The 11,132-nt window shown below is 35.9% G+C and overlaps 2 protein-coding genes and 1 long non-coding RNA gene across 6 annotated transcripts in view; 1 reads left to right on the forward strand and 2 right to left on the reverse strand.

The window, feature by feature from the left end:
- LOC129444278 (uncharacterized) overlaps nt 1–11,132 on the forward strand; it is a 321,920-nt gene that overhangs the window by 122,196 nt on the left and 188,592 nt on the right. The window lies entirely within an intron of this gene.
- On the reverse strand, nt 534–4,740 carry enam (enamelin). 3 transcript variants are annotated; one of them, XM_073859798.1, is made up of 8 exons: nt 4,645–4,740; nt 4,330–4,392; nt 4,217–4,240; nt 4,056–4,130; nt 3,906–3,935; nt 3,553–3,588; nt 1,953–2,000; nt 534–1,181 (listed from the first exon to the last, which is right to left on the reverse strand). In XM_073859798.1, the coding sequence occupies exons 2-8, from the start codon at nt 4,381–4,383 to the stop codon at nt 828–830; spliced, it is 621 nt and encodes a 206-aa protein (XP_073715899.1). In that variant the 5' UTR covers nt 4,384–4,392; nt 4,645–4,740; the 3' UTR covers nt 534–827. The 3 variants fall into 3 exon arrangements, with proteins under 3 accessions (XP_073715899.1, XP_073715897.1, XP_073715894.1); XM_073859796.1 differs by having other exon boundaries at nt 535–1,181; nt 4,056–4,133; nt 4,330–4,389; nt 4,645–4,697; XM_073859793.1 differs by having other exon boundaries at nt 537–1,181; nt 4,056–4,133; nt 4,645–4,738.
- On the reverse strand, nt 8,139–10,781 carry LOC129445532 (uncharacterized). Of its 2 annotated transcripts, none has more exons than XM_055206721.2 (12): nt 10,441–10,781; nt 10,293–10,360; nt 10,132–10,179; nt 9,846–9,872; nt 9,695–9,745; nt 9,537–9,605; nt 9,327–9,356; nt 9,200–9,238; nt 9,072–9,122; nt 8,818–8,907; nt 8,569–8,586; nt 8,139–8,442 (listed from the first exon to the last, which is right to left on the reverse strand). In XM_055206721.2, the coding sequence occupies exons 2-11, from the start codon at nt 10,344–10,346 to the stop codon at nt 8,575–8,577; spliced, it is 471 nt and encodes a 156-aa protein (XP_055062696.2). In that variant the 5' UTR covers nt 10,347–10,360; nt 10,441–10,781; the 3' UTR covers nt 8,139–8,442; nt 8,569–8,574. The 2 variants fall into 2 exon arrangements, with proteins under 2 accessions (XP_055062696.2, XP_055062695.2); XM_055206720.2 differs by having other exon boundaries at nt 9,846–9,908; nt 10,441–10,774.

The following is an 11,132-nucleotide window of genomic DNA, read 5'->3' on the forward strand; positions in this document are numbered from 1 at the left end:
CAAACACAAGCATATCAGGCTATATTTGTTTTTGGTGCTAATGTAACCAAGTATAATTGACTTTCTGTGCATTACACTGCCTCATCGGTGTACTTGTTTGCTACAGTGTAAGCTAGAGAGCAGAAGAGAAAGATTGGCCCTGTTAGCAGCACATTTTCCCAGTCAGCACTCTTTCAGATTTGCTTTATCCTATTAAAACAAGCCTGAGGTCTTATTGCTTTCACAGCCATTAACAGTTTGAGTAAAAGGCACAAGCAAAATAGATGTAAGGCCTAAACAAGTATTATTTACTTTTATTTGATTATTTACTATATTAATTATTTCATCCATATTTTGCTACCACACATATATTTATTTGTATGAATTCAATAAATCTTTTTTTTGTTAAACTTGGCATGTGGTCAACAGACCTAAAACTACTTCATAAATGTGCGTTCACTAAAAAATAATGCACACCCTTTGAACGTTTCTCAACCAATCAGAATGAAGCATTCAATAGCCTTGTAGTATAAAGCATTACAATTAAGTAGATTGAAGAGACTTTAAGCTGCAACAAGACATTTTATTGACAGAAAACTGAGAGATTAAACAGAATCACATAAACAGTAATGTAACACCGTACTGGCTCAATACAATGAGGTCATTATAAAAAACGCCCGCCAAGCAACAATTTCACACAACATGAAAGAAATGTGCCAAATTTTGTTTCAGCAGGCCAGTTAGACATACCCTCTGGGTCTAACCCAGTCCCTGTACTATAATGTTCGGTTGTGATCTTGATGTCAGCAGTGTGACTGGCAAGATCTGTGGGCGGGGCTTCCCGTCGCTTACACCACAGGCAGAGCTGTAGCTTCAGCCACCTGTTCTGGACCAACGGTAGCTTCAGGCCCAACCACAGTGATGTCAGTTTCTATGGCGACCAATGGTTCCTGGGGGATGTCGGATGGCTGGACTGCAACAGGAGCTGCAGTGGCATCAGGAACCGGGTCAGCCGCAGCAACGGTAATGGTGATGTCACTGGCAGTGCCGGCATCTACAACTGGGGCGGCTTCAGTGGGCTCGGGTCCTTCTGCTACCTCAGCTGCCTCAGCCTCTTCCGCGGCTTCTGCCTCATCCGAGTTCAGTGGGGCAGCCGGCTGTGCGGGCTGGGAGCCATGGTGAGCGTAAAACGCGTTAAAGGGCTTTGAGGGAAATAGAAGAGAGAAACATGATTAAATGTCCTAGCGGTGCATGCTAGATGATAGAGGTGCATTCAGTCATTTTTTAAGGAATGTCATGATTCATTCATTTTCTATGTGAAAGTGTCTTATAACAGGTAGGTTATTAGCTGGCCATGTTATCTCAGATCTATGTAGAATATAACAGGTTTTATTACCAGTGGCGGCCCGTGACTTCTTTTTTCGAGGGCGCACGATGCGAAGTTCGTCACATCATGTATGTAGCCCGTCAGGTGTGTGGTTCGTAATTTCAAAATATGTGTTCGGTGCGTCGAGTGATCCTATGTGCATCATGTTTCTTGTCAAAATAAGTGCCTGCTGCAGACGCGTCCAAAAGGTTTATGATAAAAGAGACGCTCGTGTTTGCCAGATACTCGCATAATCTCATGTGTAATCAGAGTTTAGTGTTAAGGGAGTGTCTTGCGTGTATTTTGTGAGCGTCTCTTTTATAATAAAAGGTTTTGACACGTGTGCAGCAGGCTCTTATTTTGACAAAACACATGATGCACATGGTTTACATGACGCAACAAACACATATTTTGAAAACATAAGCAATACACATGACACTCCGGACACATATTTTGAATTTGCGCCCCTCGGATGAGCAGTCACGAGCCGCCACTGTTTATTACGTTATTGATATGAGAAGACTGGGAGTGTCCATGATGTTAAACATATTTTTTGAAACAGAAATAATTATATGCGCCTTTAAATAGAAAATATCAAATAGCTTACTGTGTCTTCCTCGTCTGATCCATCTCCCTTGGGTGCAGGAATGAATACCTGAAAGAAATGTTTTTGTATAAATCAACTTTCTATAATAAGTCTTATATCTTTGATCTACTGTTTTATGCAAAAGGCCATTTTTCATGACAGGTTTTTGGAGATGAGTGTAGATAAGACTTAAACTTGCAGAATACTTTAATGGTTCAGCTAAAAATTACATCTTAGACCACCTTGAAATTTTATGCAAATTCAAGCTGGTTATGTTGGTTAGTGCTGGCCCAGCATAGCCATGTTTCTCATCAGGTTAACCATCACAATCTTTCTGACACCTTCTGGCACCAGTCCTGTTCTTTTAAAGTCGTCATGAAATTTAATAAAAAAAAAAAAAATTGGAATATTGTATTGTTTATAACTTATATGTGAGCTTTAATATTTAGAAAAAGAAAAATCATGTGCCCTCATCTTTAATCAAAAATGCCTATTTCCTTCCTTGCTCGAAATAATCTCTTTACTTTCGGTTACAAGGAATGGTGCGAGGGCTGCGCCCAGTAAAAGATCACAGCTATTAGCGATTAGAAATAGGATTTCCAATGGTCCAAACAGTTGGATAAATTCAAGTCCCGCCCTAACTTTTTTCTCATCTCAAAAGCCATTTTACTCAGATATGGATCACGACGTGGAAAACTTTAAAGCAACACTAAAGAGTTTTTGCTCTTTGCTCCCCCTACAGGTTAGAAGCGTAATTGTCCATTACCACTGTCGTAAATACTGCAGCATAGCTGGCTCTGATTGGATTGTAGGTCTGCCGTAAAGCAAGTTTTTGTAGTTTTGAGTGGATGAATGACTGAAACTTTTTTTAAACGTTATTGTAAGGTAAAAAAAACCTCTTTGGTGTTTCTTTAACAGTGACAATGCACAATTGCCTTTTGTGATTAGTAGCATAACATGGCTAAAAGCTATTGTTATTGTGTTTAAAAAACTTTGCTTATTTTTTAATAAACAAAACTAGACAGATAAGTATAAATCAAGCTATTTACTTGTGTAAGTTGTACCATGATTCACCTTTGCTGCAGTAGCCTACCACACTGCAAAAAATGATTTTCAAGAAAAAAAATCCTAGTATTTTTGTCTTGTTTTTGGTAAAAAATCCAAAAATTCTTAAACCAAGATGCTTTTTCTTGATGGGCAAAACGACCCAAGAAAACAAGTCTAGTCTTTAGACCAAAAAAATAAAATGTAAGTGACTTTGTGCATAAAACAAGCAAAAAAAATCTGCCAATGGGGAAAGCAAATCTTGCTTGAATTTTTCTTGAATTTAGTGTTTAAAATTTTTTTTTAAGATTTTTTGCTTACCCCATTGGCAGATTTTTTTTTTTTTTTGCTCGTTTTATGCACAAAAACACTTACATTTGATATTTTTGGTCTAGACTACACTTGTTTTCTTGGGTCGTTTTGCTAATCGGGAAAAGCACCTTAATTTAGAAAGTTTTATATATTTTTACCAAAAACAAGACAAAAATTCTAAGAATTTTTTTTCTTGAAAATAATTTTTTGCAGTGTATGCATTTAAAAAAAAAAAATGAATCATTAGTGCTAGCATGTTGCTAACCTGCTGAGGTGCTTGAGGTAAAACCTGAGACTGCGCCTGTATAAAAAAAGATACAAATGGTTTAAATTCACCCAGCGTAAAAAAATGAAAATGTTAGCAAATTTTATCATGTAAAATGTGTTACACTGTAAAAAATTTGTTGTAATTTTGCAGCTGGTTGCCAGTAACTTACTGTAGAAGATAAAGTCAAAAAATGTTTCATGTTCATTTAACTTTGAACAAAATGTTACCAGTAAATAACATAAATGTAAAATCTACAGTAAGTTACTGGCAGCTAGTTGCCAGTAATACCCAGTAATATTGTAATTTCTACAGACATTTTTTACAGTGTACGAAATAATAAAAGTGTTTACATCAACTGGTGCAGGCACAGCAGGTCCTGCCTGTGAGACAAAATATATTATAAGTGTATTTTTCATGTTTATTTGTAACATATTTGTACTGAATATTGCCTTCATGCTTTTTTATCTGTGTATTTTGGTTTTATTTCTGTGGTCACTGACCTGTTGTTGCAGTTTTCCTATCATTCTGTAAAGCTCCATCAGGTGTAAAGCTGTGTTAGCGTTATCAACTGCTGCCTGCTGCAGAAGGAATGCCTCAATAATCACAATACAATATACCGGGCTATACATTAATATCTATTCTGAGCACATACACATCTTACCTCATTGCTGCCACTGTCAAGGGCCTAAAACATAAGGGAAGGAAGAAGAAGATGTCAAAAAAAATGTCTTACGAAAAAAATCTACATGATAAGAGATGAAGAGAAGTTCTTACAGGTGCAGCTAGTGTGGAGCCAAGCACACACATCAGGAACACAACGAGTTTCATATTGATCTTCTGACACAGATAAAGAAGTATTTAAAAGACTTTACACACTAAATGCACAACTCATTTGTGTTGTATCACTTAACACTGACAGTTGCTATTATCATATTTAGGATACAAGATACAATTGTGACCCAGTCTAAGAAAATCTTTATTATAAAATATTTATGTTTCCTTTATCTAGGTTAAAACATATTTTGTAACATTTAACTTACAAGTCCTTTTGAACGACATGCAAATTTAAAGGAAGCAAGAAGTACTTACTTTTTTGGAATTTCACAAGGATAAATGGTTGACTTCTCCGGTTGATTGTGTAGTGGAATGTATTACTGAGAATGTCTGCAGTTTATATACTTAAGCAGCTCCTGAAACAAACCAATCACATCTAAGGAAAAAGTGAAATCTATTTTTTCCCTTGAAACATGCTTAATAACAGGTTTGGAATTACAACTGTTAATGACCTATTATGTATAATTATATGCTATGAAGATTTTGCTTGCTGTACAGTTCTTCAAAAAGAAAGATGGAAAAAATTATGTCTAGTCTAGACAAATATTTTTGTGCCAGTGGTTTTTTGCAGGTTAACATGGATCTATTCTTGTAAAAGCATTTCAATGAACCGTGTTTAGGAGAGTAAGGGGTTATGGGTACCTTCCAGTTTTATCAATTAAAATATATCTTTATGAACATGACAAAGCTGAAATCAACATTATACTGAACTCTTATTGTTTGAGAATCAGATTCGTAGTGATAGTTTGTTATAAATCCCGTGCCTCCTTATTGTTGTTATCACATTGATAGCTTAAAATTGTCATCTCCATTTATCCCTTACTTTGTGGTTTGATAATATTTAGTCATTATATGCAGTCAGGTCCAGAGTGGCTTTCAGCGGATGAATACAAAGATAAATAACTTGTGAAACTCTAAGTAAATAAAGCAAAAAATGAATCTGAATCAGCTTGAGTCATTCCTCTAAAAATAAGTCACATTTAAAGATGTTCCTAAAAGAGTTACATATAATTTGTGACTAGTCTGTACGGAGTGTACTGTAGTTAATGTTTAAATGAAAGATTGTATCTGCTGATTTTGACCTTTTAACAATACTTGTTATTCTTTCAACTTTTTTCTACTTTATAAATGTACTCTTCTTTTTAACCTGTTATTGATTTATTACATTGTGAGATCTTAAAAACTTAATTTTGATTGTTTTATTGATTTAGTATTATTATTAATAATAGTAAGTTGTATGGCTATTTCATGGCTGTCTGGAATACATGAATCTAATTGGTCAATTGGTTTGTATCACTGTGAAGGTGTTTATGTTTTTGCATTACATTACACTGCAGATAAGACAACGCTATGACCACATTCGTAAGTTTTTGTACAATTTGCTCGTATGAATTAATACGAGTTACCTAACTCGTAAAATATGAACGAATTCTCGAAAGATCAGGCTGGATAAGACTATTCTGGCAATCAGTTTTGCGCTTAAATGCGGGGTCCATGATCTCTGACATTTGAAATCACCTTAACAAACACGCCCCTACCCTAATAGAATCTGGACCTTCATTTGATAGACCCGCCCCGCACATACGCAACCCAGGCAACAATGTCGGTAAGTATACACGTCCCTTAATGCTGATTGGCTACAAGTGTGTTTTGGTAGTCGGTCCGACTCCCTTTTCAAAGGCGTTTTTTTTAAAAATCATGCACCCCACCTTTAAAAGATGTCTAAGAGCCATCCAAACACAACCCAGACATCTAGGCTAAAATAAGGCAAAAAATGGCCTTTCAGTGAAAATGCAATATATCTAACCGTAGCCCAGAAACAAATGAAATAAAATAAACAAACAAAACAAAACCAATCACTTCTTTACTTATATGATGCAATATCAAACATCTCACAGGTTATTTTGGCAAAAACGAAATAACCAAATTCGAGTTTATTTTGAATAGCGAGTTTTTAGTTAGCATAGACAGTGAAATGACGGCCTAAGAAAGTACCTGGTAAAAAAGTGGATTCATAAGTCAGGCATAACACCCAGATCAGGACCCCAAAGTAAGCTGGTAGCAACTTATGGTATAATAGGCCTAATTGTAGCTACATCATCCCGTATGAATTTGTTTTGGGGGATGTGGGTGTTCGTATTTATTTGTTTGCATGACCATGGCTGCGTCAATCAGATCCCTTGTTCAGCAGTCAGTGCACAAAACAGGGAGTCGGATTTTAAGGGCTCAATCGCAAAATCCTTCCAGTGCACTGGAACATTCATTCCCTAAAAATTCCCACAATGCACCACAAAAACGAGTGAGCATCGATGGTCTCTGTGTTCCCTTAGAAATCATGTGACCTTTACTAAAGCTCTTCAACCGAAATTGTGCGAGCCAACTCAATGAAACGTGACAGAACTTTTGAAAAGACAAATGTTTGTTCTAGTTTTCATATAAACACCATAGACTGTAAAAAATATGGATGTAGTGTCCGTGATGTCACCCATAAGTTTGTTTAGAGCTTTGTGGAAGCCAATAGCTGGCGGGGCCTGTCATCACCATCTTGGCATCGTGGTAAAAAGGCGGGACGTGGGTGAAGCTGAGGTGGCTGGGTGCTGAAACCACGCTCGCCTAGCGCGACTGTAGTGACAGCATTGGCAGTTCATTCATTACTCAAGTGGCCATGCCCTAAATTATGCACAACTTTAATGCTTAATATAATTTAAATGGATGAGTTACAAAAGCATCCAATTGTCATGAACTGTAAAATTAGCTATATAGACCAAAAACATTTTTGTACCAGGCTGTAAACACATTTTTTTCTGGTGCGATTTTCAAAGCCCATGATGCAAGTAGGCATTTTTGACGATACCGAATAATACGCAACTGCTGTAATTACTTTTCTGACCCCGACATGCGCAATGGGAACCGCCTGTGACGTGATCTGTGAAGGGGTCTATAGGATTGAATTCCTTTTGGAGCCAGCCTCTAGTGGACAGTCGATGAATTGCAGTTTAAGTCACTTCCATATTGGCTTCATGATAGAGATCGAAAGGTTGTACCTTGATAAACACACTTTCGAAACAGAAAGGGAGACCACAATCCACTCAATATTTAAATTGAATATTCCTCCAAATGTAAGCACAGATAAGTAAGAGAATAATCAACGTGTTTTAAGTGTTTAAAATTTGAATCAAAGAGATGTTGGTTTTGCCAATTGTTAATGAATAACAGCTTTGAAATATCACATTGCGCTTAAGAAGCCACGTCAATAAGTAAACAGTGTTTCAATGTGAATTGATCTAGGGTCCTTACCACTGCCTAAACTTGTATACAGGATATATTAACCTCTTCACGACCTCTTGAGCTAGGGAGCTGATTGAGACACAGCCTATTAAATAATAAACTGATTAGATATTCAAATTGTTAATTGTTTTATTCCTTGATTGTTGACACCAGTGATAAAAGTATGGCTATTTTTGCCCTCTTCTATTGTGTGAGGAGTTATACATTGACTTCTGGCTGAAACATTGGTTAATAAACCATATACTCCATTTTTTTATATAGTAGTTATCTTTGTCTTGCACCTCGTATGGTGTGGGTTTGTTTAAATGCTGCTTTAAGTACATACTGTTTTGTGACCCATACATTATGTGCTGGTTTCAATTTACCTAAAACTATCCTTTCAGTGCATGTACCATACATTTATCATAAGCTGTCGTTTTCCAACACGGTCAAAATATAAAAAGTGCAGATGTAACTTTTTTGTTAAATTCACTTTATTGCTGGCTCTAGGCCTACACAAATATATTCAGAATTGACATTTTGTTTGATATTGAGTTAGAGTCATTCACAGAATATAACAATAAAGCACATTTATACTGTGTATATATATATGGCCATAAATGTATCACAAGGTTATATGTAATATAATTCATTTCTTTTGTATTGTTTATGTTAAAAAAATCTTATTTTAAATTATTTCTACAGATAAAATATATACTAATTCTAATTAGCATTAGACAAAAACAGCTCCAGAATCTTGTAGCTTGACATCTTTTCACTCCGAAACTGCGGGCAAAAGATATCATGTGTTAACAATGTGTGATTTAAAATAATGTTAAATATTATTAAAACAATTTCATGGCATTGATGGATGAATAAATAAGATTAAGATACAATAAATCAACGTCTCACCAGTCCTCATGGCTGCACCTGCAAAAGTACAAGCATTGTTACTGTTACAACAGCAGCAAACTGCTGGGTGGAGAGATTTTACAAGTATATACCCAATCTGCAGACCAACTTCTCATTTTGGTTAAACACATCCAGGCTAAACCCAGCAATGGAGCAGTAATTATGTTGTTAAATCATAGGGTTATGTTTCAGTAGAGATATATGGATCTGAAGACTTTGTAACACACACACGTATGCATGTAAGCGCACCTGTCCCTCTCCTGTCTGGACCTGTTGCTCCTGCTGGGCTTGCTGCTGAGGATCAGTGGATTGTGGAGGACCATCTTGGAATGGGGGGACCTGTGTTTAAAAAAAATGCTATAAACGTGCTTGCCTACAATTTTACTTTTTTGGAACAGCGCCAGTGTTTTTTATAGTCAAACCATTCACCACAAGAAAGATACTTACAGTAGTATATATGAAAGCAAAGAAATATTTTTCATATTAAGGCATAAACGTCTCACCATGGGTGGCTGTTGAGCAGCTGTTTGAGGCACATACTCAAAGGGGAAGATCTATATATTTAAAAAATATATATATTACAGTTAGTGTGCTTTAAAATAAAAGTCTCCATTTCAAATTAAGAACTTACATTTGGAATTTGAGGAATCTGGGGAATGTTTGGTAAGTCCTGAAAATAACACCAATAAAATTACTAAAACTAACAAAGCATTAAAAAGTTCAGGTTAAATACTTATAAATTGAAAGTGTAACATTACCTGGTGCTGAGAGAAGTCATAGGGGTAAAACTTTAATATTGGGAAAGAAAAAGAAAAATAGCGTTTATGAAATTGCATTAGCTTCAGGGTGACAAGCAGTCATGTTTGTCTCTATAATCATTTCTAATTGCACACATTTTTAACAACATACACTTAAACACTTTTGTGAATTCATTGCTGTTGCAGAAATTATTGTGGCCTTTTACTCACAATTTCCACACTTTTTCTGCCTGGGGCTTTTGGGAGAGAGTACTTGATGAACGCTTGTGTGGGGAATGTCTAAAAATAGAGAGAAAGAGAGTCGTGTCACAGTGTACGTGGTAGCAATAAAGTATCAAATCATTTATTTACGAAAGACAAGGACTCACCTGGCCGCCAGCTCCCCCTGCTGCATTATTTGGGAACCGCTGAGGAAATATCTGTAACCAATAAAATGTTTACCTTTAACCTATTTAAGGTATTTAAATGTATATTTTATATTTTATATTTAATAGCAATAACAAAAAAAAATGCCCGTACGATTTCCATGCTGATTGGAGGATGTGGCTGTGAAGGCATGCCAGGGAAAACACCGTTAGTTCCCTTCAAATCAAATGAAAAGTTTTTACTGGATGTCTCAAAAAGTTATAATTAGTATGTTCAATGCATGTTCCAACCCAAGATTTGCTATTTGAGTCTGTTAAACCTATAAATTATTTAAACGCATGTCTCAAAGTAACATGCCATCGTGTGTCAAATTACAGTGCTATTTTTGTCATACAACTGGGTAGAACATTCTGTAATGTTTACGTGCGGTGAGCCCCACCTGGCCTGGGTTGCCATAATGGGGGAGAAAATTGAAAAACGGCGAAAGCTGAAGACAAACAGAGAAAAAAGCATCAGTTTTAGCATGTAGTCAAGCAAGAGACATTATAACATCAAAGACATTCCTGAATATGAGTTTGATGTATAAGAGCATGTACTTACTGGTGCTGCGGATACCGCACCGGCCAGAAGAAGACACAGGAGAGATGTCCACATGGTCACTTACTTTACTAGTGGTGTGAGATACGAAATACACAATGAAAAGCCAAATTATTTCCTTGAATTCTGAATTAGTTTAGACTTTACTCACCTTGGCTGCAGGTAGATTCTGGGATGTTGAATATGCGTTTGGTATCGTTTCAAGAGAAAGTTCTTGCTTTTATTTGGTCTTAGGCTTAGCGGCTAGCCAATCCCTTGACTTTATCATGACCTCACAAATGGAGCAGGATGTTATTAAGAAAATGACCTGTATAGTCAGACACTGTCTGCCCATCTCTCAGGTATCATTAAAATGATAACGGTTGAGGAAACTGCTGACATCAGTATATTTCAGCTTCTGTGACTCCACACGCTATGAAAAATGATCTTGAGAAGTTTTAGAGATAATATTTCTTTAAATAGTTGGTCTTTTAGTTAAACTAAGAATGGGTTATTATGTTTTTTTGTTTATTAACGACAAAGTCTGTTCAACAGAAATGTCTCACTGTTAATAAGTAATAATACGTAACTTTCAAAAACACAAAATATACTTTTTTGTACGTTTAGATAGATGCTGAAGCATACAATGTCGACGTATTTGCAACATAATTGTAGCATTATTACTTTAATTCTATTAAAATCTATTCAATCTTACCATAAAGATTGCTGTATAATTTCCCTTGAACCATTCTATCAATAATGTTACCACGCTAACACTATTCCAAACAATATCCTGAACCCAAACCCTTTTTTATACAAAATTTTATACCTTTTTATACAAAATATATATATATATATATATAC

Source organism: Misgurnus anguillicaudatus, chromosome 3 (assembly GCF_027580225.2).
Source record: "Misgurnus anguillicaudatus chromosome 3, ASM2758022v2, whole genome shotgun sequence".
Lineage (NCBI taxonomy): Eukaryota > Metazoa > Chordata > Actinopteri > Cypriniformes > Cobitidae > Misgurnus > Misgurnus anguillicaudatus.

Coding starts and splice junctions, on each gene's coding strand:
- LOC129445532 (XM_055206720.2), bottom strand. CDS start 10,346: ATGTGGACATCTCTCCTGTGTCTTCTTCTGGCCGGTGCGGTATCCGCA. Junction 9,357..9,536: donor GCAGAAAAAGTGTGGAAATT/GTGAGTAAAAGG, acceptor CCAATATTAAAG/TTTTACCCCTATGACTTCTC. Junction 9,123..9,199: donor AGATTCCTCAAATTCCAAAT/GTAAGTTCTTAA, acceptor TTAAATATATAG/ATCTTCCCCTTTGAGTATGT.
- enam (XM_073859796.1), bottom strand. CDS start 4,383: ATGAAACTCGTTGTGTTCCTGATGTGTGTGCTTGGCTCCACACTAGCT. Junction 4,241..4,329: donor GCTCCACACTAGCTGCACCT/GTAAGAACTTCT, acceptor CTTATGTTTTAG/GCCCTTGACAGTGGCAGCAA. Junction 4,134..4,216: donor TTGACAGTGGCAGCAATGAG/GTAAGATGTGTA, acceptor TTCCTTCTGCAG/CAGGCAGCAGTTGATAACGC.